At 66.1% G+C, this 22,608-nt stretch overlaps 3 protein-coding genes across 3 annotated transcripts; 2 read left to right on the plus strand and 1 right to left on the minus strand.

Moving 5' to 3' along the window:
- Positions 1–690: 690 nt before the first annotated feature.
- REX1BD (required for excision 1-B domain containing) lies at positions 691–2,517 on the plus strand. The gene is made up of 5 exons (XM_040990961.1): positions 691–748; positions 847–929; positions 1,146–1,350; positions 1,631–1,710; positions 2,272–2,517. Exons 1-5 carry the CDS (start codon positions 707–709, stop codon positions 2,342–2,344), a joined length of 483 nt encoding a protein of 160 aa, XP_040846895.1. The 5' UTR covers positions 691–706; the 3' UTR covers positions 2,345–2,517.
- Positions 2,518–2,923: 406 nt separating this feature from the next.
- CRLF1 (cytokine receptor like factor 1) lies at positions 2,924–12,380 on the minus strand. The gene is made up of 9 exons (XM_040990854.1): positions 12,057–12,380; positions 7,361–7,642; positions 7,126–7,255; positions 6,849–7,018; positions 5,040–5,197; positions 4,791–4,959; positions 3,408–3,595; positions 3,258–3,300; positions 2,924–3,108 (listed from the first exon to the last, which is right to left on the minus strand). Exons 1-9 carry the CDS (start codon positions 12,172–12,174, stop codon positions 3,095–3,097), a joined length of 1,272 nt encoding a protein of 423 aa, XP_040846788.1. The 5' UTR covers positions 12,175–12,380; the 3' UTR covers positions 2,924–3,094.
- A 5,359-nt stretch (positions 12,381–17,739) lies between these two features.
- Positions 17,740–21,610, plus strand: TMEM59L (transmembrane protein 59 like). Its single transcript, XM_040990256.1, has 8 exons — positions 17,740–17,880; positions 18,453–18,591; positions 18,747–18,850; positions 19,572–19,724; positions 20,107–20,209; positions 20,996–21,113; positions 21,207–21,324; positions 21,482–21,610. The coding sequence occupies exons 1-8, from the start codon at positions 17,740–17,742 to the stop codon at positions 21,608–21,610; spliced, it is 1,005 nt and encodes a 334-aa protein (XP_040846190.1).
- The last annotated feature ends 998 nt before the right edge of the window (positions 21,611–22,608 follow it).

A 22,608-nucleotide genomic window follows, 5' to 3' on the forward strand; every position in this document is an offset into this window, starting at 1 on the left:
CTTCTCCCGGGTCTCGCATGCCCGTGCAGGGTCCAAGTACTGGCCCCGAGCAGGAGCTGGGTGGGAAGTGGAGCAGTCGGGGTGGGAACCGGAGTCCACATGGGATTCTAGCACTTGCAAGGTGAGGACTTCAGCCACTAGGCTACTGTGCTGGGCCCTCTTTAAAATTTATTTTTATTGGGGATCCGGTGTGGTGGCCTAGCAGCTAAAGTCCTTGTCTTCAAGGTGCTGGGATCCTGTGGGACGCTGGTTCTGATCCCAGCAGCTCCACTTCCCACCCAGCTCCCTGCCTGTGGCCTGGGAAAGCAGTGGAGGACGGCCCAAAGCCTTGGGACCCTGCACCCGCGTGGGAGACCCAGGGGAAGCTCCCGTCTCCTGGCTGTGGATCGGCTCAGCTCCGGCCATTGCAGCCGCTTGGGGAGTGAATCATTGGACACAAGATCTTCCTCTCTGTCTCTCTTCTGTGTATCTGACTTTGCAATAAAAATAAATATGTTTTTAAAAAATTATTTTTATTGGGACGTCAGGTTTGGGAGAGAAGGGGAGTTCGTGGGCTGTGGTTATGAGCAGGGCATACAAGGGACTAGCTGAACCAACACCCGTTGAGGCTGAGATGAAGTTGGCGTCCCGCTCGGTGTCCGCTGGCCTCCGCGCCTGCAGAGGGCGCCGGACGCGGCCTGCTCCCCGAGCGCCGGGCTGCGCAGTCATGATCGGCGCCCCGGAGCGCCAGGACCCGGCGTGGCCTTGGGTGAGCGCGGGCCCCGAGCGGGGGGGCCGGGGGGCGCCCCAGACCCGAGGCTGCGGCCCTGGCATCCCCCACTACCACCACCTACACCTGGCCCGCAGAAGGATGCCCCGATCAGCACGCTGGTGCAGCGCATCCACCAGCTGCAGGCTGAGCGCGCACAGGCCTTCCGCCGCCTGGAGGAGTGAGTGCGGCCGGGGGGCCGGGGGGCCGGGGGCGCGCCCCAGCTGGCCGGGTAGAGCGTGGAGGGAGCTGGAGGGGCGGGCGCGCGGCCTCAGGCTCCTGCCGCCTGGAGGAGTCGGTGGGATGCGGGGACCCCCCGACCCCCGGCCCGCTAGAGCCTGCAGGGAGGTGGGCAGGGGACGTGCGGCCTCAGCCTCCCTCCCCCGCGCCGCCGCAGAGCCCACCGCCAGTACCTGCGCAGCGGCCCGCCCCCCGACTTCGCCAGCTACCGGAGCGCCGTGCACGAGGTGACCCAGGCCTTCGCCGCCGCCTCCAGGGAGGTGCTGGCCGTGGAAGCCGAGCTGGCGGGGCCCCGCGCGCAGCCGCTGCTCGCCGGCCACGTGCGCAGCCTGCAGCAGCTGGAGCAGACGCGCCTCACCTCGGTGAGCACGACCAGACAAGGGGGTGGGGGTCCCCGCTGCGCGGCGGCCTCCCAGGGGGAAGCTCGAGGCTCGCGCACGACGCCCACCCCATCCTAGCCCACTGTGCGCCATCCCCCTCCCCCTAGCACCCTCCGCCTGCGGCGTGTCACTCCCCCCGCATACCCACCTGAGGGCGGACACTCAGACCCCGTCCACGCAAAGCACCGGCCCCTCGTAGCTGCCCCTCCCTCAGGGTCACCTCTATCCCCCTCCCTCTCCCGCTCGCCCTTGACCCCACCAGGTGGCCTTGCTGCAGCTGATGGGGACACCAGAGCTGTCCGGGCCAGACGACGCAAGCCAGACGGAGCAGCTGAAAATGAAGTGAGCCTTTTGCGATTCAGACGTGCAGCTCCCCCTACCCCTCACCCCCCCCAGGCACCTGCCCCAGCCCTGTGCACCCCGGATTGGATCTGGAGGGCAGTGTAGGAAGGCCGGGCGAGCTGGCATCCCCCGGGGATGCGCTAGTCAGCGGTGCGCCCGCCAGGTGGCCCCAGCGCGCTTGCTGGGGGACCCCTTGGACACGCGCTAATTGCGCGCAAGTGAGGACAAGTTCCCCCAGGCTCCCACACACGCCTGCTACTTCCTGTCCTCAAACCCAGCCACCCCCTCCCACACACACTCAGCATCCGCCCGTCCCATTGCCTTCGCCCCCTATGCCAACCACCTACCACACCCCACCCAGCAACCTGAGGAGGAGGGCTTGGTTGCCAGCCTGCTGCCTGCCCAGGGGCACCCCTTTTTGCAACACCCAGTTACAGCTCCTTGGCACCGGGCAGGAAAGGCCCTGGGGCCCGGCACAGCCCCCCTCCTCCGCCGCTGCGCTGCTGCGCGGCTAATTCGCCCCATCTGGCTTGCATTTATAGCTCCCATCCGCTCTTGTAGGGTAATTAAAACCATGGAAGCCATCAGCGAGGTCCTCCAAGACCTCAGGTTTGATGCCGAAGCAGCCGAGTGAAGGTGGCTCCCCGGGGACAGCCGAGGGAGAGATGGGAAATGAGGAGGCCCCGTGGCGCCCGGCCTGCAGGGAGGGCCTTGACTGCCAGCCAGCTGGCCGGGGTCATGTCCGGCTGGACAGCTGACCTTGCTCCAGCCCTTCCACCTCCGTTAATAAAGGATTCTGCAGCCGTGGCACCCTGTCTGTCTTCCAGTGCTGGGGGGGGAGAGGGGGGTCCTGTGTGCCTGGGGGGAGGGAGGGGGCTGCCACAAGACTCACCCCTGCCCATCCCTCCCACTTCCCTCTCCCCACACATACAGGCAGGTCCCAAGAAGTCTGAAATTGTGAGAAGTACAAGTTCGAATCTCGGAAAGCCCTTCCCGTGCCCATGCCCACCCCTCACACCCAGGTTCCGGCTGGTCCCCCAAGGCAGGCACCTCCACAGACAGGACACCCACCAAGCTTATTTATTTAAAAAATCTTTTGGGGAAGGGGCCCTGGGGGGACTTGTTTTTCAGCTTCCCACCTCCCTCCCCGGAACCCCTGCAGGCCATTCCGGGCCACACGCACACACCCCAACTTCACACTGGGGGTGCACTCAAGGCTGTGGGCTCCCATGGCGGGGACGCAGCTCACAGCACCTGGCCCAGCTTCTGCTTCTTTCGGTGCCCTGAAGTGGGGGTGCAGAGGTGGCCCCCCGCCAGGCTTGGGGTGCCGGGGTTGTCTCCTCTGCAAAGCAGGAGGCATGGCTCTCTCCTTGGTCCCTAGAGCTTATCTGGCAAGACCTGTGAGCACAGCAAGGAAGCCACGCTCAGCGGGGCAGGGGGGTGCCCCAGCCTTGCTCCCCTCCCCTGAGAAAGGGACGGTGAATCTGGCAGCACCTCTGGCTCCAAATGCAGCCCCCAGCCCCAGCCGGGAGGGGTCCCCTCCTTACCTCTCGCCGCGCCCCGTCTGCCCGAGGACAGGACGCCCTCGTCCTGTGCTTGGAAAGAGAAGGCCGCAATGTCGTGGGGAGGAGGGCGCTGCCTCCCGCACCGCCCCACCCGACCCCCGCACGCTCCGCGGGGTCCCCCCTCCTTCCTACCTGGTTGCGGGTCTTGTGTGATTTCTGCATCCAAGCCCGCCACTGGTCGTACAGACGGAAGCTGAGGTTGGAACAGTACGCGTGCTTCTTGAGCCAGCCCAGGAACTGCTTGAGCTCCCGCCGTACCGGGCCCGAGCTCGGCTCGCCTCCCCGGGGCTCGCACGCGCCGCCGCCCGGGCCCGGCCGCTCTGCTCCCGGGTTGCAGAGAGGAGGAGGAGAAGAAAGGCCAGCGTCACGGCACGCCCGGCAGGGGGCGCGCACAGGCAGGCGAGGGAAGCAGGGGCTTGGGGGGCCCCCACCCCAATTCCCCCTGGACGCATCCTATCCCGTCCTGTGGGCCCTGCACGACAGCCCAGCTGCGCCGCTCCTGGCTCGGCTGCGCCCCTGGGGAGGCGGGAAGGAGGAAAGGGGGGCCCCCCTTCCTCTTCCACATCCCCCAAGTCCTGCGGTTTGAGCCAGGTACAAGTGGAAATGCATGGGGGGGGGGCGGGAAAGGAGGCCTTGGGGGACCAAGCCAAAGTGACCACGGAAGGCAGGGACTCAGGAGAGAGCGCCAGAGAAATACAGGCCAGGACTGGCTCCTCAGGGGAGAATCCCTCCCCACCGCCCCCCTACACACACCCCCACAACGACCCCCAGGCAGCTCGGGGAGCCTGCCCGCAGCACACAGGGGGAAGGACCAGGTGGGAGGCCGCTTGGCCCCGCCAGCCCCCAAACAGGCCGGCGGATAAGGACATCGACTTCACGTTATAAATAAAGCTGGAGACCCGCTGACAGGCCCTGGCACGGCCCCCGGCCCCCGGCTGTCCCTGCCGGCCTCAGCGGCCCCCCTCCCCAGCTGCTCCCCCCACACCCCCGGCGGACGCCTGCCTGCTGGCTCTTGTGCAAGAATCGCAGGTGCTGGGCACGAGTCGGGGCCAAGGCTCGGGCCCCTCCCGACCCCGCGTGCGCGCTCCCGGCCGGCCCAGAACCTTGCAAGGGGCCTAGGCCGGGGGCTGTGGAGCGGGCCTGGGAGCTGGGCTCCGCGCCCTTCCCTGCAGGGCTCAGGGGGCAGATCCCCTGCACCCCACAAACACTGAGAGGACCGGGGACGCGCGCCACACACACACACACACACACACACACACACCCCTGCCTGGAGCGGGCCCGTCACCATGACGGTTAACCCCTCCCACCCCAAGGGTGCTGCCCGGGCTGGGGTCAGCCCAGGGCCCGTGGGTGGCGACCCCTACACCTCGCGCTTTGCTAACTTTCCTGGAGGCGTGGGGTTTGCTGGGATGCAGACTCGCTGTTTAACGTCTCTGCAAGGCGATGGCCACTGACCCTTCCCCAAGCCCACCCTCCCCGCCCCGGGGGGCTGCTGGGCGGCGTGGGGGTGCTGACCCGTGCGCGGGGTGGAGGCGGCCGTGGGGTGACTCCACTCGCTCCAGAGCCCCGCCTTCTTGGAGCCGTAAATGCCGAAGGGGTTGCAGCGGACTTGCACGAAGTACACAGTGCCGGGTTTCAGGCCGGCCAGACGGCAGGAGGTCTGGTTACTGACGTCATCGACCACCTGGTGGGGGGCGAGGGGTCAAGGTCAAGGTGCGGTGGGGCCGCAGCCCAGCGGCGCAGGTCGGGGGGCGCCCCCCGCACCTTCCAGTCCACGCTATCTTCCACGCGGTAGCGGATCTGGTACTTGGCTTGGAAGAGGAAGTCCTTTAGGGCGGGCGGCGAGACCCAGCGCACGCTCAGCTGGTCTTCCAGCCCCCCCACGCGGCTCACGTGCACATCGGCCGGGGGGTCCGTGGTCACTGCGGGGGTGGGGCGGGGGTCGCCGTCACCTCCCCCCACCTGCGGCAGCCTGGGCCTCCCCGAATTCAAGGTATCCCCCACTTCGCCATCCCGCACACGCGTGCGCGCACACACACGGTGGAGGTGGGGTTCCTAGGGCGCGTGGCTGGCCGCCCCCACCTCCCTGGCCCCCCGACGCCACACGCACGTGGATTACACTGCTGGAATGTTCCGGAAGCACCCAATTACTGTGAGCTGTTATCAACATTATTATCTGTGACACTCAGACGCTGGGAGAGTCGCAGATACTGCCTGGCTAATGGAATTAGCGGGGGCTCCTGCCTCGCCCACAGCTGCCGACCCCTGGGACACCCCAGCCTTCCTCCAGAGCCCCTCCTCTTCCTCCTGCAACGCCCCCAGAGGGGTTCGGGGGGCCACAGAGCAGAGGAAGCAAACGCTGGGGTGGGGGTCTGGGGTGGTGGTGGTGGTGGGAGCCCAGGGAGGCCCCCTCGGCTGTGGGGCAGCACAGCTGGGCCGGCCTCTCTCACCCCCTGAGGCCTGCGGGAGGTGCTGAAAGGGTTAAAGCCCAGGCCTGCTTGGGGCTAAGAAACGCCCTAATTAGATTAAGCCTAATTCTGCCTTACTTAGTCTATTTCCTGCCTGCTGCTCTGCCTGCGTACACACACACACACACACACACACACACACACACACACACACACACACACACACACACACACACACACACACACACACACACACACACACACACACACACACACACACACACACACACACACACACACACACACACACACACACACACACACACACACACACAGAGCAGCTCCAGGCCCAGGTTTCCTGGGGGGCCTCCTCGACCTGTGGGCAACCCCCTTTGCTGCTCCCCTCCCCCTCCAGCCACCCAGCACCCCTGAAAGACCCAGGGGAGGAGGAGGAAGGTGGGCGGCTGGGTGCGGGAGCAGGCGCCTTCTGCAGAGGGCAGACAGGGACCCTAACGCCCATCCTGGGCGGGGTAGAGGCGTGGGGGAACAGCCCATGCACCAAGGGGGCGAGTGGGGGGACAGGCATTGTCTGCAGAGTGGGAGGCACTCCTGAGGGCCATCTGGGCAGTGTCTGGGGGCGCAGGGAACAGCCAATGTGCCAAGGGGGGTGGGAGCTGGCAGGGGTGGGGGCGGGCAGGGGTAGGGGCGAGCGGGCAGGGTGGGAGCGGGCAGGGGTAGGGGTGAGCGAGCAGGGTGGGGGCGGGCAGGGGTGGGGCAGGCAGGGGTGAGGGCTGGCAGGGGTGAGGGCGGGCAGGTTTGAGGGCTGGCAGGGGTAGGGGCGGGCAGGGGTGGGGGCTGGCAGGGGTGAGGGCGGCAGGGGTGGGGGCGGGCAGGGGTGGGGATGGGCAGGGGTGGGGGCTGGCAGGGGTGAGGGTGGGCAGGGGTGAGGGCTGGCAGGGGTGGGGACGGGCAGGGTGAGGGCTGGCAGGGGTAGGGGTGGGCAGGGGTGAGGGCGGGCAGGGGTGAGGGCTGGCAGGGGTGAGGGTGGGCAGGGTGGGGGCTGTCAGGGGTGAGGGCTGGCAGGGGTGAGGGTGGGCGGGGTGGGGGCTGGCAGGGGTGAGGGCGGGCAGGGGTGAGGGCGGGCAGGGGTGGGGGCGGGCCTCACCCACATCTAGAATATCTAAAGTGAGCACGTCGGAGCGGGCCGAGCCCAGGCGGTTGGTGGCTTCCACCCAGATCTCGTAGGGCGTGAAGAGGGCCAGGTCCTTGGGGATGTAACAGGAGTGGGGCCCCACCGAGTGGTAGTCCTCACACGTGTTGTCCTGGCCGTACCACCTGTGGGGGACGGCGGAGAGGCGGGCGGGGTCGGATGGCGGGGGCTCCTTCGGCCGGGACGGTCACCCTGCACCCACGGCCGCCCGCCGGGCCCCGTGGCCGCCCACCTCAGCTTGTACTTGAGCGAGTAGTTGGTGTGCAAGAATGTTTCGCCGTGGGCACCGGGCGTCCAGCGGCACGTCAAGTCTTTCATGTTCTTGGACCAGCAGCTGATGTTAAATGGTTTCTCGGGAGGCACTGGGAGGAGAGGTGAGAGGACACGGGACACAGGAGGCTGAGATGCCAGCAGGAGCTAAGGGCACAAGGGCACACGCTCCCACCAGCCACGGCCCCTGGACTTACGGCCCACGTAGAGGCAGGAGCCAGCCAGGATGCTACCGTCACGGGCGTGACACACCAGGTTGTCCCCCGACTGCTGCCTGGAGCCGTTGAGGTTGGCCAAGGCCAGGGCCAGGGTGGAGGTGTTCAGGACCCGTGAGAGCTCGGGCGGCAGGCGGCGTCCGTTGAGCGTCCAGTACAGGCCCTCGGCCGTGGCCCCCGGGGAGTCCCCGTGCACGGAGCACGTGGCCTGCAGGGAGGAGCCGATGAGCAGGGTGGGGTCCTGGGGGCTGATCACAGCTGTGTCTGGGGTCAAAAACGGAGACCCCCGATCAGGCCTTGAGGGCAAGAGGAGGGGGCTGCCCCTCGGAGCCACGCACCACCCCAGCACACACACCCCAGCAGGCCAGGCCCTGCAAGGGCCCACGGCAGCTGCAAGGAGCCCCGTGCGACACTGTCCCCATTTACACACAGGTGACAAGGGAGCCAAAGGGAGCCATCACTTCACAACACCACAACCCCATCTGAGCACTGGTTCTAATCCCGGCTGCTCCACTTCTCACCCAGCTCCCTGCCTGTGGCCTGGGAAAGCAGTGGAGGACGGCCCACAGCCTTGGGACCCTGCACCCGCGTGGGAGACCTGGAAGAAGCTCCTGGCTCCTGGCTTCAGATCAGCTCAGCAATGGCCGCTGTAGCCACTTGGGGAGTGAACCAGCCGATGGAAGATTTTTGTCTCTTGCCTTTGCGTGAAGATAAATAAATCTTCACAAGAAGCACCAGGCTAAGCCTCAGCCTGCAACTTCTCCATTGCCACTGACATTGGCTTTGACCAATCAAAGGAGCAGGTGGAGTGGGCGGGGCAGAGGCCTGACTACTTGAGGGTTTCTGAAGTCCCACTTGGTGAGGCGGGGAGGCAGCCGCCTCTGGATCCGAAGGGCTCAACGTTCCCCCTCTGTTAAATGGGTAGAGCAATCCTCTGTGTTTTTGAGGCCCCTGTACTGGGCAGGCATCGCTTCAGCTGGGTTGTGTGGTGGGCAGAGTGACCGCCTGCAGCTAGCGGCTGTCCCCCCGGCTCCTGGCCAGCGGGGCAGCAGCCCTGGGCTTCCTCGATTACAGGAGACCCGAATGTAAAAGGGAGTCCGCTTCATGAAGTGGGGCGGCAGACATACAAAGTTGCGTCGCCTCAGTTTCCCAACCTGGGAAGTGGGCGTGTGTGCGTGGGGGGGGGGGTTCATGTGCGGGAAGCTGAAGTTGGTAGTGTGGGACCTGCCAGCCAGGGCAGCCCTGGGTTCAGGCTCCCCGCCCCCCTCTTTTTCTGCTCACAAGGGAGCCCCAAGCTTCCAGGCCCTTCCACCTAAGACAGATTCATTCACTGCTCCACTCAGGCAGATGGCGTGGTGTGTGTGCGTGAGTGCAAAGATCCTGGGGCAGAAAAGGTGAAACGGGGGGGGGGGGGAGGCGAGATCGCAGAGCCACCCTGGGAGGGGGTCAGGGTCAGGATTAGATTTGCTTTGCTTTGCAGAAGGACTCCCCAGGCGGTCGGTCGTCAGAGGGGCCTTCAGGGAGTCAGCCAAGGACAGGGTGATCCAAGCCGTCCCCCCCCCCCGCCCCGGGAAAGGGGGGAGCCTGCTTCCTCTCCCCCCATCTCCCCCCGCCAGTGCCAGCGGCCAGGCCAGCCGCCCTCCTCTGACCCTCCCTGCCCCGGACTGGGGAGGCTGGGGGTGGGGCGGGGCAGGGTGGGGTGGACACGGGTTTTTTGGGCCGGCCCTTGACGATTTTCCGGGGCAAGTTTGGCTGGAGGGCCGGTGTCCTCTTGGAGCCTGGGAGCGGAGCTGCATTTGGGGGTTGGCCCAGGGCTGGCTGGAGGTCTCGGCCTCCGTGCGAAGGAGCCGGAGGGCGGGCAGAGCAGCCAGAGCCCAGGAGGGCGGGGGCAGCCCGGGAGCGGGGTGGGGTGCGGTGGGAGGGTGCAGGGGGTGGGGAGACGAGGCCAAGGGGGGCCGCCCTGGAGGTCTCAGGCAGCCAGCCGCCCGCTCATTTGAAATTCCTTTGGCATGAACCGGGGCGTGCCAGTCTTTGCCCTGGCCCACCCACTGCTGTTCCTCCCTGGGCGTCCCCCCCACACACACACCCTCACCAGGCCTGCCCGGACCCCAGGCACATATTCCCTCAACTCTCCCAGGATGGGTCACGCCCCTCGGCTGCCAAGGAGGTCGGAGAGGATGAGGGGCTGTCCCTCTTCCTCACAGACTGGTAGAGACACAGCGAGACACTGCCCCACAACTTCTGCCACACCCGACCCGGCCCGGCCCAGCCCGGCCTGGGCTGGCACGGTCCCACTTTGCCGGCAGCTGCAGCTGCCCTGGCAGGGCTGAGCAGGGGCCGGGGGTGGTGGAGGGGAGGGGTGGGTGGGTGGAAGGAGCGGCAAGGCCAGGCGGGCCTGGACAGGCCAGCCACCCACACACACACACCCCACACGCCCCCGTCAGCTGCAGAGAGGTCAGGTGTGCCTCCTCTCCTGCTGTTACAATCCCAATAGCTGAGTCCTCCCCAAAGAGGGACCACCTTTGTACCTGCTGGAGAGGGCGGGTGCAGGAAGTGACATGGATAAGTTCGGGGGGGGAGGGGGAGGCGGTAGGGACTGGGCAGTCCCTCCCAAGTCTGGGGTTCTCTGCCCCCACCCCACCTTGCCACCCCAGGGGAAACAACAGGCCCAGCACAGCGGTGTGCACGCCCTGCGTGTTGGGGGGTAGGAGACAGGGCCCCAGGCTCTCCCTCGGGGCCAGGTGGAGCAGCAGCCGCTGGGAAGCCTTGGGGTTCAGAGTACCCCCCCAGTACCCTCTGACTCTCCATTCACCTCCCCACCACCACCCAGCTTTTCTTCCCACGGAGCCCAGGCCTTTAAAATTTTATTTCTTTTCCGTCTTTGCCAATCCCCAGCCACAGCCTTTATGAAAAAAAAAAAAAAAAAGGCAACACCATGTGTTTTAAAAGGGAAAAGTGTGAGATTCCCTGCGGGCAGGGCGGGGCTGGGAGGGTGGGGAAGGGGAGCCTGCATCCCTGGGGTCTCCACGGGGGGGCCCCCCATCTCCTGCCCCACCCGCCTGCAGACACCTTACAGAGCCACTCAGGTGCTAAGACACATGTAAGTGGAAACAGATTGCCTAAGTGTGAGAATCTTTTATTTGATTTCACTTTCCTTAAAGGAAAGCAGCCAGGCTTTGCCCACTTTCACGGGGGCGGGGGGCTGCCCTAACCCAGGTTACTGGAACAAAGGTTATAAGCCAAGGGGGGGGGGCGCTTGGGGTGTGCCAGGGACCCCCTCCTTCCCTCAGGGAAAACCCCCTTAAATCAAGAGCTCAGCCTCTCCCCAGCCCAAGGGTCTCAGACCAGCTGGACTTCCCCAGCGATGGGCTCCCGCCCCCCTCCCCAGCATTTTGACTTTCCTGGGCCAAGTTGGCTGTGCCCAGCCGCTGCCTGCTCGCGGGTCCAGGCTAAGGCTGCGTGTGTGTGTGCGCGTATGTGCGTGTGCGCCCCCGCCGGGGGTCTCCTCCCTTTGCAGAATGAGCGTGTGACCACGGATGTGTGTGTGTGTGTGTGTGTGTGTGTGTGTGTGTGTGTGTTGGGGCTGGAATGTGTGTGCGCGCCCGCCATGGTGTGCGAACGCTCATCTGGGCCGCAGTGCGCGCGCGTCGGAGGGCGAGGGTGATGGGCCACAAGCCAGTGTGTGCCTTTGTGTGTGTGTATGTGTGTGTGTCCCCGAATGGAGAGACCAAATCTCCAGGCCGGGGAGGGGGCTGTGTGTGTCTGTTTGTGTGCTGCGGGCAGGGGGCCCAAGAGGGCTGGAGTTTCCCTGAAAAGCCAAGGGCTTCCCTCCCAGTTCCCCCTCCACTGCCCCCTGCCAGGAGCCTCCGCACAAAACGTCCCGGGCCCGTGATGCCCCCTCGAATACACGGGCTGCGGCTCCTTCTCACTCGCTCACAAAGATTTCTCTCTCGCTCGGGACTCTCTTAGCGCGGGCGCACCGTGGCCCAGGGACGGTTCTGAGAGGAGCCGATGATGGCGGGGACTCTCCGTGCGCGGGGGTCCCGCGGTAGGGAGAAGGGGAGGGCGACGGCGGCGGCGCCGGCCCGCGGAGAGGCACGTCCCCGGGGACCCCGGGCCGCGCGCCAGGCGGCCAGAGAGGGCCCCCAGCCGCTCCGCCCTCCCCGCGGGGCTCATCCCTCCGCCCGGGAGGAGGAGGTGGGGGGGCCCCCACTTGGGGCCCGCACCCTGCGCGTCACCAACCGCGTGCGCCCCCCGCCAGGAAGCAGAGACCCGCGCGGCCCGGTGGCTCCGCGGACGCGAACCCGTGCGCCTGCTGCGTCCCGGTGTGCAGAGGGGTTCCCCGGCCGCGGTGCCTAGACCCTCCCCCGCCCCTCCCTGAGGGCCTGGCCGGGCGCCCCAGGCCGGAACGGCCCAGGTGGAAAGGGTATGGGGGGGTGGAAGCTGGAGACCCCACTTCCCGAGAGTGGGGAAACTGTGGCACAGCGCGTCCCACAGGTGAGGGCGCCCCGGGCGCGGCCCTCGGGGCGCCTTCCTTTGTTCCCGGGGCCGTCCAGGTGGCGCCTACGCCCCCTCTCTATACCCCCCTCCGCCCCGCTGCTGTCCCCCAGGGCGCCCGCCCTTGGTTCGGGTGGGAGCCGAAGCGGGATGGGTGGGAGCGGGGCGCAGGGTTACTCACGGGCTCCGGATCCGGCTCGCGGCGCCCCGAGGACGCAAAGTAACAGTAGGGGCAGCAGCAGCAGCGGCGGCGGCCGCCGCGCGGATTGGGCGGCGGGGCCCGGGCGGCCGGCGGGCATGGGGCCGGCGCTGCCGGGAGTGGGGGCGCGCGGCGGGCGGCAAGGGCGAGAGGCCACGGAGGGCGGCCGCGCGGGGCGCGGGAGGGTGCGGGAGGGCGCGGGGCCGGGTCGCCCCGTACGTCGCTGGGCACGGACGCGGAGGCCGCAGCAAGTCTGAGCAGCCGAATTGACAAGGCGCTAATGCGCCGCTGGCCCCGCCCGGCCCCGCCCCCGGCCCGGCCCCGGGGTGGGGGGGACGACGGGCCCCCGCACCGGCCTCCCCACCGCCCGCGGGCACCGCGCGCCCCGCCCGTCCGGCCTCCGCCCCGCGCGCCAACTGCGCGCGCCCTGAGCCCCTTACCCGGCCCGGGGAGGTCTCTCTCCAACTCTGCCAGCTCCAGGCACCCCACCCCCAATCCAGGACCGGGCGCCCCCCATCCCGTGCGCCACCCTCTTTCCTAGCAGCCAGTCTCAACCAGCACCCTTCCGTGTCCCTTGCGGGCCCCCAACCCTGCCGGGCTCCTCCCTGTCCCCACCCCACTCCCTATACCCCCGCAATCCTCCATCTGGGCCCCCCACCCCAGCGGTGGCTCCGCCCCCATACCCCCACCGAGCGGTCCCTGAACCCCGCCTCCCCCACCCCCTCTACCTCCAGCCCCGCTTCCTTCCCCAGGGGCCTGAAAAGTCGCTCCCAGCCGCACAGCCTCGGCTGCGCGCGGGTCCCACCGGCCTTGGCCCTCCCACTTCATCCCGCCTCTGGCTCGGGGTTCCGCACTCAGCCTCGCCGGCCCGGGGCTCCTCCGCCGCAAGGAAAGGAGAAGGAGAGGCAGGACAAAGTACCAACTCTGCGCTCGCCCCGGGCCCAGCCGCCGTGCCCTCGCGCGCAATGGTTTGGGGGTTGCGCTGCCGAGTCTAGGTTGGGGGAGAGGTGGGGGAATGGGTGGGGGGGACAGGGTTCCGCATCCCGGGAGGAGTGCCGTGTCCCCCCACAACCCGTCCCCGGGAGTGGGAGACGGCTCCTGCATGCCCTTCCCCACGGAAAAATCCACTCAGCGGCCCCGCGGGTGGGGTGCGCCACGCGCTGAGTAATCGTTCCGACGGCCGCCGCCCGCAAGCTCCAGGTAGAACCGCCTGCTCAGAGCGACGCTCCATTTGGTCTTTTTTTTTTTCCCTTTTGCGCGCAAAGATTTTTTTCCGTGTTATTAATTTTGGCCTCTGCTCAGGGCTTCGGGACCCCTACCGGTCCGGGGGCTTCCTGATGGAGTTTCCCCCCGCCTTCCCCTCTCTGCCCTGACCCAATTTGGGCGCCTAGGAACTGAAAAAAAGTGGGTTTTTTTTGAGGGTTTGGGAGGTCACCAGGATGCGAGCAGCGTCGGTATTGCGGGAAGCCGGTGGCGCGGGGTAACCCCCGCATCGGCTGCGCCCGTGCTGCCCGCCCTTCGCTGGTGTTGTCCTAAAGACCCCGGAGATACTGGGAGAGATAGGAGGGCGGTCAGTTAGGGACCCAGGGCGGCTTGGGCGGCGTCTGCACCGGGTCTCCTCCCATCTGTCCTCTCTCGTGCACTTAGATCCAATGCTCAAATTCCAGGGGGAAAAATGCACTAGAGCTGGGGGTGGAGTGGGAGAGGACTGCACCGGGTGGGGGCGGGGGTGGGACTTAAGCCAAAGGCGCCCTGGGGTTTAGAGGACATCTCGGAGGGGGCCCAGTTCCCCTTTTTAACGCATTACTTGGTTCCCAGGCAGCTGAAAGGTGGCAAGCCTGTCACCCAAGGGCGCCACCCAGCGCAGCGTTCCTGGCCTGGAGTGTGTGTGTGTGTGTGGGGGGGTGGATGGAGGTGTTAAAGAACGCTGCCACCTGCCAGGCTTGGAATTGGGGGGGGGGTGTTCCTTGTCTCTCCACCCAGCCCTGAAGGGTAGAGAGGTGGAGAGATGTCTGCCCCCACCCCCAGCTCCCCTGCTGCCCCACTCTGCTCTTCACCCAGCCCCCAGGGTGGCCCAGGAGGAAGGGGACGCCCTCCCCCTCACCCTCCATCCATCCAGGTGCGCGCTCGGGCCAACGACCTGGAAACAGGCGGGTGGGCCAACTCTCTTTCCTTCTTTCTCCCTCTTCCCCCGCCTCCAATCCATCAGAGGAGCTTGCTGGCTGGGGTTCCAAAAGGCAGCTAACTCCATGCCGATCCCTCCTCCCCACCTCATCCGGGTCCAGGCCCCACCAGTCCCCCCCAAGGATGCTGCCTGGGCCTCCCTTCCTCCCCAGCCCCTCCGCCCCACCAAGAACCCCTTTGTCCCAGTAGTAGCTTCTGAAAGAAGCCAAGCAGATCTTTCCTGCACACTCCCTCGACCACCCTCTCCTCTTACCCCGCCTGGAACACAGCAGAAAGTGTCCAGGCAGAAACACCAGCAGGGAGCCATTGGCTGCTCACCCCCCTCCTCTATGCCTGGAGGTCCCACCCGTCCCCCTCAGCCCCTTTCCACCGCGCCCCAACTCACCCTGCCCAGGTAGACACCGGCCGCCAAGCCTCGCATCCTGGGAGTGGCCTTTTACTGTCCCGGTCACACGTAGCTCTGGTCTCACTTCCTTTTTTGGGACTCCACTCCCCGGCCATGGAGAAGAATCCAACAGATATTTGCAAAAACCAAAAAGATGGAGGATTATCCACTGCCAATGTGTACCAGCAAAAGACGTTCACTGCTGGCTCTGGGTAGCCAAAGGCTGGCCCAGTGTCCCTGTCCGCCTCCCAACCCCAGATCCCCAAACACCCTAGTTTGCTGGGGGACCCAGGCCCACCCTCTCCCATCCTCCCCTGCTAAGAAACTTTGTGGACTAGTAATCCCTGGTGGCCATTCCCATGCCATATGACCTCTGCCCTCTGTGTAACTATTACCCCCAACCTTTGACCTTAAGTTTGGGGAGCAGCAGGCGCCCACGCGTACCTCTCGAAGTGCACCTGAGGTCTCTTAGCAGCTTAACCCCTTCCCCCCCAGGCCCGCTTGGCACCAGCTCAGGCGTCCCTACAACTTTGGCTAATATTGACAGAAGTGCTTGATGCCAGATGGGAATGTCTCAAGGGGAGGCAGATGGAGAGAAGAGGGGGCGGCAGCACTAAAGAGGCCAGGATCAGGTTGGGGTGCCCTCCAGCTCCCTGGAACAGCACCTCTGTGGGTCCTATGGGCGTGGGGACCCGGAGCCAGGGAGGGGCTGTCTCCTTGGGATACCCCTGGGGGTCCCCTGCGAAGCTGGCGGTCTCAGGGTTTAAAGGGATTCTGTGGTTAGAACCACCTTGGAGGATGAACGGGCAAACGGGGGTGCTTGGGTCTTCCTTCAGGGAGCTGGCAATTGCAGGCTCTGGAGGCAGGACTGGGCGTGGTGGGCAGGGCGGCCCATGGGTGCACCCTGGCCTCCTGCATCCTGAAACCTTGGGTGGGGGTCAGCCATCAGGCTGACTCCGTCCAGCCCAGTTGCCCGCACTGGCGCCAGGCGTCCTAACCTCCTCGCCGGCATGAACCCAGCTTGGGAGTTGGGGGGTCAGCAGGGTCGCGGTGAGGGCGGTCGGGCACAAAGGGCATTTGTCCGTGGCCCGCCGCTTCCCGGACGCCACCCGCCAGCCGCGCCGCTGATTCACGCCCAGGGCCCCACCCCACTCCTCCACCCCCGGCCCCGCCGGGCCGCCCCGGGGGGTAGGAAGTGGAGATGGGGGGGGGAGAGACCGAGACGAGGGGCGGCGCCGAGTCAACTTTCCCTCTTAAGCCCCGGAGGAATGTCGGCGGATTTCCTGAAACCCGACCCCTGCCGCCCGCCGGCCCGCCCGCCCTTCACCTGGACCGACTCCCTCGGGAGCAGCCCAGGAGGGGTGCGGGGGCTCACCTGGGGGGCCGGGGTCAAGTCCTCCTTCCGCTGCCCCCTCCCCCTTCCCCAGTGGCCTCGGGAAGCGGAAAGGAGGAGGGTGGATGGAGATCGCTTCTCTCCCTGCCCAACTCCTGCAGCCTGTTCCCCTTTGGTGTGGAAGGGCGCGGGGCTGTTGCGCTCTCCCTGGAGACCCCGGGCGCACGTCCTCGGCCTCCAAGTCCTTGCCTAGGGACAGGGCGGTGACCCCCGCCCAGTGCCCATGCTGGAAATTTGTGGCACTCACACTCGTGTCTCTGAAGCATTTGGCACGCCTGGAGGACAGTTAGTGGCTGGGCAGGGGGTGAGTGAGCGCGCGGGTCCGGAAAGAGGGTACGGCTGCATGTGGGCTTGCGTCCGGGGCTCTGGGTAGGAGTTCCCAAGCCTGCGCCCTCTCCCTCGCCACACACACACACACACGGGTCCCCACGCGTGGGATGCTTCCCAGGCCACGTGGCCTGTTGCGCGCGCATGGCTGACTGATGGACGCGCGGCGGGCCGTGGGTTGTGGGGTGTCCCTCCCCCATCCCCGAGCTGGCTGGATTCTTCCCGCAAACTTCGCGCCGCCGCCGCTGGATCGCCGCGCAGCTTCCAGGCCGGCCTGGGAGGGGCGGAGGAGGGGGCCGCGCCGGGATCCAGATGTTCAGGGTCCGCCAGGCACAGCCGCGCCTGATTAAGCCACGTGGGGGCCGGCCCTGGGCCGCGGAGATGAAAGCGCGGCGGCGGCCGGCCAGGGGGAAAGGGGGCGCGTCGGGCCCCCCTCTCCCCGCCCGGCGACCCCCTCCTCCTCCCGGGCCGGAACCTGCGGCGCCCTCTGACCTGCCGACCCCTCCAGGTTGCCGTTCCGTCTGCGGGGGAGGAGCGCCGCGAGGGCGGCGGTAACGGCCTCCTCAGGCACCTGCGCTAGACACGCAGGCGACCTCCGTGTGCGCCGGGTCTGGGTCCCCTACGGACTCAGGAGAGGCTGGGGAGGAGTGGGGGACACCCCCTTAGCCAGAGCTCCGGCTTTCTCGGGGTTCCAAGCTGTCCCCCTGGGGCGTGGCAGGTAACGGGAACTTGGTTCTTGGTCGCTTTCAATATTCCCACGATACTCGATGTCTCTAACCTCCTTGTGCGCCCCGGGTCCTCTCTCTCCTCTGAGCCCCGGGGATCCCAGATCTGCGGTGTTGAGGTGGCGGGGAGGGGGTGAGAGTGCCAGAACCCCTCAGGTATGCGCACGAGAGAGAAGTGGGGTAACAGGTGGCCGGGTGGGGTGGAGGGTAAGCCCCCCCCCCCGAGGGCTTCCCGTAAGAAGCCGACTGCGCGCAAGCCACGGCCACTTTTGACCCAAGGGAGATGCCAGGCCTTGGCCAACATCTCCTCTTCCCTTGCACCTGGCCAGGGGGCGGGGGGTGCCTGGTCATCCCTGGAGAACAGACGTGACCCTCTCCCTTTGCTCCGCACCTCCCACCCCCAGGCAGTCCTGGCATTCCGTTGGATTTCCTTGGCATCCCAGCGTGGGTGGCAGGGAGGCGCCCCGCGGACCCCCGAGCTCCACGCGCCCCGCCCCACGGCGTCCGTGCCGCAGCGCCGCCCCCCGCACCCCCTTCCCAGTCTGCCTCGCTCAGGTGACGTCAGCGCCCGGTCCCCCCTCGCCATCGCCGCAGCATCCTCACCGCCGGCCGGCCCCCGGAGCTGTCCGAGTCGCGGCCCGGGCCCCGGGGATGGCGGTGGCCGTGCTGCTGCTGCTGGCAGCTCTGCTCCTGCCATGGCCGCCTGCAGCCTCGGCCGCGCAGCCCGGCGACGCGCAGAGCTGCCAGCAGCGCTGTCGCCAGCGCGACCACCCCGGCCCGCGGCCTTCGCAGGTGAGGGGGCTCGAGGGGCAGGCTGCTGGGGGAGGACACGGGCCGGGTAACCCCTCGGGAGGGAAGCGGGGAGAGGGCCGCCGGCGGGGGAGGGGCGGATGGTCCGCGCCCTGGGAGAGGGGATGGTGCATGGAGGGGTCCGGGCTATTCGTATAGTGTATGTGTGTGTGTGATGGGGGGGACCCTACCGAGGCTGGGCTGGCATTTCGGCTCGCGATGGCATCTTGGGGGTGCCCTCTTCCTTTCCCGGCGCTGCCCAGCCCCCACCACTGAACTCCGCGCACCTGGCTCCCAATATCGCCATCTTTGAGCATCGCTTCCCTAGGCCTGACCCAAAGAGGGCCCAGCCCTGCTTTTAAAGAGAGCCCCTACGTGGGGCCATTTGGCTCCCCCCCCCCCACGCCTCCCCAGCCACGTCCACTCCTCCCGCCTCCTGGGGGAACTAGGGACCCCCACCCTTACACCCAAGGGGCGAGCAGTCACCCCACCCATAGGTAGTCCCGTCTCCCTCCTCCTCCTGTCACCCCTTCCGCTTTTGCCTGAGCCCCGTGTCCGCACCTCCCCAACCCCAGGCGGGGCTCCCCTCGGAGTCCCCGTGCGACAAGGCTGTCCTGGTGAGCGCCTGCGAACGAGGCTGTCGGCTCTTCTCCATCTGCCGCTTCGTGGCCCGGAGCTCCAAGCCCAATGCGACCCTGCTGGAGTGTGAGGCAGGTGAGGATGCGAGCACAGATGGGGAGAGGTTGGAGAGGGGAAGGGGGCCGCACCTGCGTCGCTGCCCGACCGCCCATGCCCTCCTCCCCTCCTCCCCTCCTCCCCTCCTCCCCTCCTCCACTCCTCCACTCCCCTCCCTCCACTCCCCTCCTTAGCCTGCACGGAAGCCTACGTGAAGAACGCAGAGCGGCAGGCCTGCAAGGAAGGTTGCCGGGGCCAGCCCATGGAGCCCGAGGCTGGATCCCTGCTGGAGAAGAAGGTGGGTGCCTCCCTCTGCCCCTTCCCGTCCTGAGTCTTTTGCTGGGGCGTGCTGGGCACCATGTCTCCCCCCACACGCGCACACACACACCTGCCCCATTGCACCTGCAGCTGTCACACTGGCCAAGAGACAGGAAGCTGCTCTCCCTTGTCTTGGAGGATGCTGGGAGCAGCCGGCCTGAGTCGCTTGCCCTGCGGCATCCGCTAGGCAGCCACAGTCACCTGGAGGGCCTGGGTGCTCAGGTTCAGGAAGGGCTTTGAGCCAAGGGCCCCAGCAGGGAAACTGAGGCCTGGAAAGTTCCAGCCAACCATTACCGGGCTGGGATGTCATTTTCCCCACTTCACTCTGCCTGTGGTGCCAGCATCCCATATGGGTGCTGGTTCGAGTCCCGGCTGCTCCACTTCCCATCCAGCTCCCTGCCTGTGGCCTGGGAAAGCAGTGGAGGACGGCCCACAGCCTTGGGACCCTGCACCTGCGTGGGAGACCCGAAAGAAGCTCCTGGTTCCTGGCTCCTGATTTGGGTCAACCTCAGCCATTGTAGCCATTTGGGGAATAAACAGAGATAGTGCCCTAAGGACACGCAGCTAACCCAGTGCAGCCCCAGGGTGTGTGTGTGTGTGTGTGTGTGTGTGTGTGTGTGTGTCTTTTGGGAAGCCATGTTATGTCCAAGCCCATCAGATCACTTCCAAATTCCCGAATTCTCCCCTCCTGTCCCCATCAGAGACAGGTCCTGGAGGCCCCCAGTGGAGCCCTCTCCCTCTTCGACCTGTTCTCCACGCTCTGCAATGATTTTATGAACTCGGCTCAAGGCTTTGTCTCTTCCACGTGGACTTACTATCTACAGACAGACCATGGGAAGGTGGTGCTGTTCCAGGTGAGACCCCCCAGAGGCTGGCTGGCTCCGGAGGTGGGAGTGAGAGCGGCATGCGTCGGCTCTCGGCTCCTGCGAGACCACGTGCACAGCTGTGGAAGTCTCAGGCACAGCTGGATCCAGTGCCCCGCCAGTCACCAAGCTCTGATTCTGTCGATTGGGTCTATAACCGAAAGAGACTCCCCTGGCTGCTTGGGGAGTCAGGATGGAAGCAGCGCAGTGTGGGAGTTGGGGCCCTCCTGCTCTGTTCCCAGGGGGAGGTGGGTGACCGTGGGTGTGGGGCACCGTGTCCCAGCTGGGATGCAGAGAAGTTCCTGCCAGGGCTTGAGGGACTAGGGGGTAGCCCCTGAGTGATCGGCACCTTGCCATCTTGTTCCTGGCTCAGACGCAGCCTGTGGTGGAGAACTTGGGCTTCCAGGGCAGCCGCTTGCAACGAGTAGAGGTGACCTGGAGGGGGTCCCACCCTGATGCCTTGGAGGTGCACATGGGTAAGATCCACTCAGGGCCTCACTGCTACAAAGAACAACTCCTCCTGGCAAGCTCCTCTCCTCCTGAGAGCTCCACCACCCCAGTCCTGGGTTCCTTGGCCCATCTCCCAGGGTTCCACAGGGCATCTCCCAGGGTTCCACGGGCCATCCCCCAGGGTTCCACAGGGCATCTCCCAGGGTTCCACAGGGCATCTCCCAGGGTTCCACAGGGCATCTCCCAGGGTTCCACAGGCAATCCCCCAGGGTTCCACGGGCCATCCCCCAGGGTTCCACGAGCCATCTCCCAGGGTTCCACAGGGCATCTCCTAGGGTTCCACAGGGCATCTCCCAGGGTTCCACAGGGCATCTCCCAGGGTTCCACAGGCCATCTCCCAGGGTTCCACGGGCCATCTCCCAGGGTTCCACAGGGCATCTCCCAGGGTTCCACGGGCCATCTCCCAGGGTTCCACGGGCCATCTCCCAGGGTTCCACGGGCCATCTCCCAGGGTTCCACGGGCCATCTCCCAGGGTTCCACGGGCCATCTCCCAGGGTTCCACGGGCCATCCCCCAGGGTTCCACGGGCCATCCCCCAGGGTTCCACGGGCCATCTCCCAGGGTTCCACAGGCCATCTCCCAGGGTTCCACAGAGCATCTCCCAGGGTTCCACCGGCCACCTCCCACGATTGCATGCTCCCCTAGCCCTGCCCCAGTCCTGGCTTCCGTTCTCTTCTCCTTGGCTACCATGATTTTAATGACCCTCAGCTGCCGAGAAACACCCCATCCACCACCACCTCACTATCTCCCAGACCCCGTAGGCCCCTTGGACAAGGTGAGGAAGGCCAAGATTCGCGTCAAGACCAGTTCCAAGGCCAGGGTGGAGGCTGAGGAGCCACAGGACAACGACTTTCTGAGCTGCATGTCCCGGTGGGTGACAGGCCCTTGGAGGTGGGACAGGGCAGAGGGGTAAGTACTCTGTCCCTCCCTGACCAGGCCTGCCTACCGGTTGGGGTGTGGCAGGCGCTCGGGGCTGCCTCGCTGGATCCTCGCCTGCTGCCTCTCCTTGTCCGTGTTGGTCATGCTGTGGCTAAGCTGCTCCAGCCTGGTCACGGCGCCAGGCCAGCACCTCAAGTTCCAGGTAGGTGGGCAGAGGAGGGACAGGGTGGCAGAGGGCAACGTCTCCTCGTCCTGGCTTCCATGGGCACAAGGATCTTAGAGCTGCTGCATGAAACGGGAGATGGGGGCGGGCAGCAAGGTGAGAGGTCCTCCCTGCCCCCTTCCTTCCTTTCCTGCAGCCCCTGACCTTGGAACAGCACAAGGGCTTCGTGGTGCAACCAGACTGGCCCCTGTATCCTCCCCCCACACACGCCTATGAGGGCAGCCCCCCGCCCTACAAGCTCAAGTTGGACCTGACCAAGCTGTAGCATGGCCCAGGGCAGAGGTCCTGTCCACCTGCACCTGCCATTGGGGTGGGACTACTCTTGAGCCGTCCTACCCCTAAACCTTCTCTCCCTACCCTCACCAGGCCCCCCACCTCCCCTCCCAGCCTAGAGACAAGAGGCCCCAGCTGGGGGCAGGTGGGGAGCGGGGCAGGGTCCAACCTTGTCCCAGTGACCACCCCCTCCCCCGATCGCCCACCAGAACATGTGTGATGTTTTGTTTTGTTTTGTCGGCTGTTCCGTGGCTTTTTGGATATTTGAGCCCTAGTCCTGTGTTGCTTTTTCTTCCCTCTCCTCTCTCTGGGAGGGACGTGAGTTTGCGGGGAGTGGGGGCACACCTCCACCTGGGGCTTGCCTCTTCATCCCTTCCCCTCTCTCGCTCTCTCATTTTTCCCCTGGAAGCTCAACTCCCCAAAGAGGGGAGAGGCGGGCGGCCAGGGCTGGAGGTGTCATGGGGGGCGGGAGTGGGAAAGAATAAACGATGCGTACAAATGAGGTTCTCTGTCTGCCCTGGTCTCTGTCTACAATGTATCGGAAACAGAGCAACAGAGGCAGCTTCCATCCCCTGGTTCACTCCCCAAGTGGCCAGGAGCCAGGGGCTTCTTCCATGTCCCCCACGCAGGTGCAGAGTCCCAAGACTTTCCCAAGCCACAGGCAGAGAGCTGGATGGGAAGTGGGGGCAGCTGGGACATGAACTGGCACCCGTATGGGATCCCGGCACCTGACACGGAAGGACTAGCCAATTGAGCCATTGTGTCAGACCCTCACTCCCCCTTCTGTATGGGACGGAGCACGCCCCCCGGCCGGGAGCATCAGGGCTTGATCAAGCCACAGATCCTCTCACCCACCCTTGCCTGTGGGAAGCAGATGTTGAACTTGGCTCTCCTGGCAGCCACGTGTGCTAGGATTGCCCTGGGTGCTTGTAGAACCTCCTCGTCTGGGAGAGACTCAGCTGAGGTTTGTGACAACCTGAGGTAACAGGT

The sequence above is a fragment of the Ochotona curzoniae genome, unplaced genomic scaffold (assembly GCF_017591425.1).
Source record: "Ochotona curzoniae isolate NIBS_2020 unplaced genomic scaffold, NIBS_Ocur_1.0 contig_605, whole genome shotgun sequence".
NCBI classification, from domain to species: domain Eukaryota; kingdom Metazoa; phylum Chordata; class Mammalia; order Lagomorpha; family Ochotonidae; genus Ochotona; species Ochotona curzoniae.

Bases quoted from the DNA above. Each gene is read 5' to 3' on its own strand.
- TMEM59L (XM_040990256.1), top strand. From the start codon at position 17,740: ATGGCGGTGGCCGTGCTGCTGCTGCTGGCAGCTCTGCTCCTGCCATGG. The intron at 17,881-18,452 runs GTGAGGGGGCTC...CCCCAACCCCAG, and splicing joins CCGGCCCGCGGCCTTCGCAG to GCGGGGCTCCCCTCGGAGTC. The intron at 19,725-20,106 runs GTGAGACCCCCC...TTCCTGGCTCAG, and splicing joins GGAAGGTGGTGCTGTTCCAG to ACGCAGCCTGTGGTGGAGAA.
- CRLF1 (XM_040990854.1), bottom strand. From the start codon at position 12,174: ATGCCCGCCGGCCGCCCGGGCCCCGCCGCCCAATCCGCGCGGCGGCCG. The intron at 7,643-12,056 runs GTGAGTAACCCT...TTTTGACCCCAG, and splicing joins GCGAGCCGGATCCGGAGCCC to ACACAGCTGTGATCAGCCCC. The intron at 4,960-5,039 runs GTGCGGGGGGCG...GCCCCCCACCAG, and splicing joins AAGATAGCGTGGACTGGAAG to GTGGTCGATGACGTCAGTAA.
- REX1BD (XM_040990961.1), top strand. From the start codon at position 707: ATGATCGGCGCCCCGGAGCGCCAGGACCCGGCGTGGCCTTGG. The intron at 930-1,145 runs GTGAGTGCGGCC...GCGCCGCCGCAG, and splicing joins GCCTTCCGCCGCCTGGAGGA to AGCCCACCGCCAGTACCTGC. The intron at 1,711-2,271 runs GTGAGCCTTTTG...CCGCTCTTGTAG, and splicing joins ACGGAGCAGCTGAAAATGAA to GGTAATTAAAACCATGGAAG.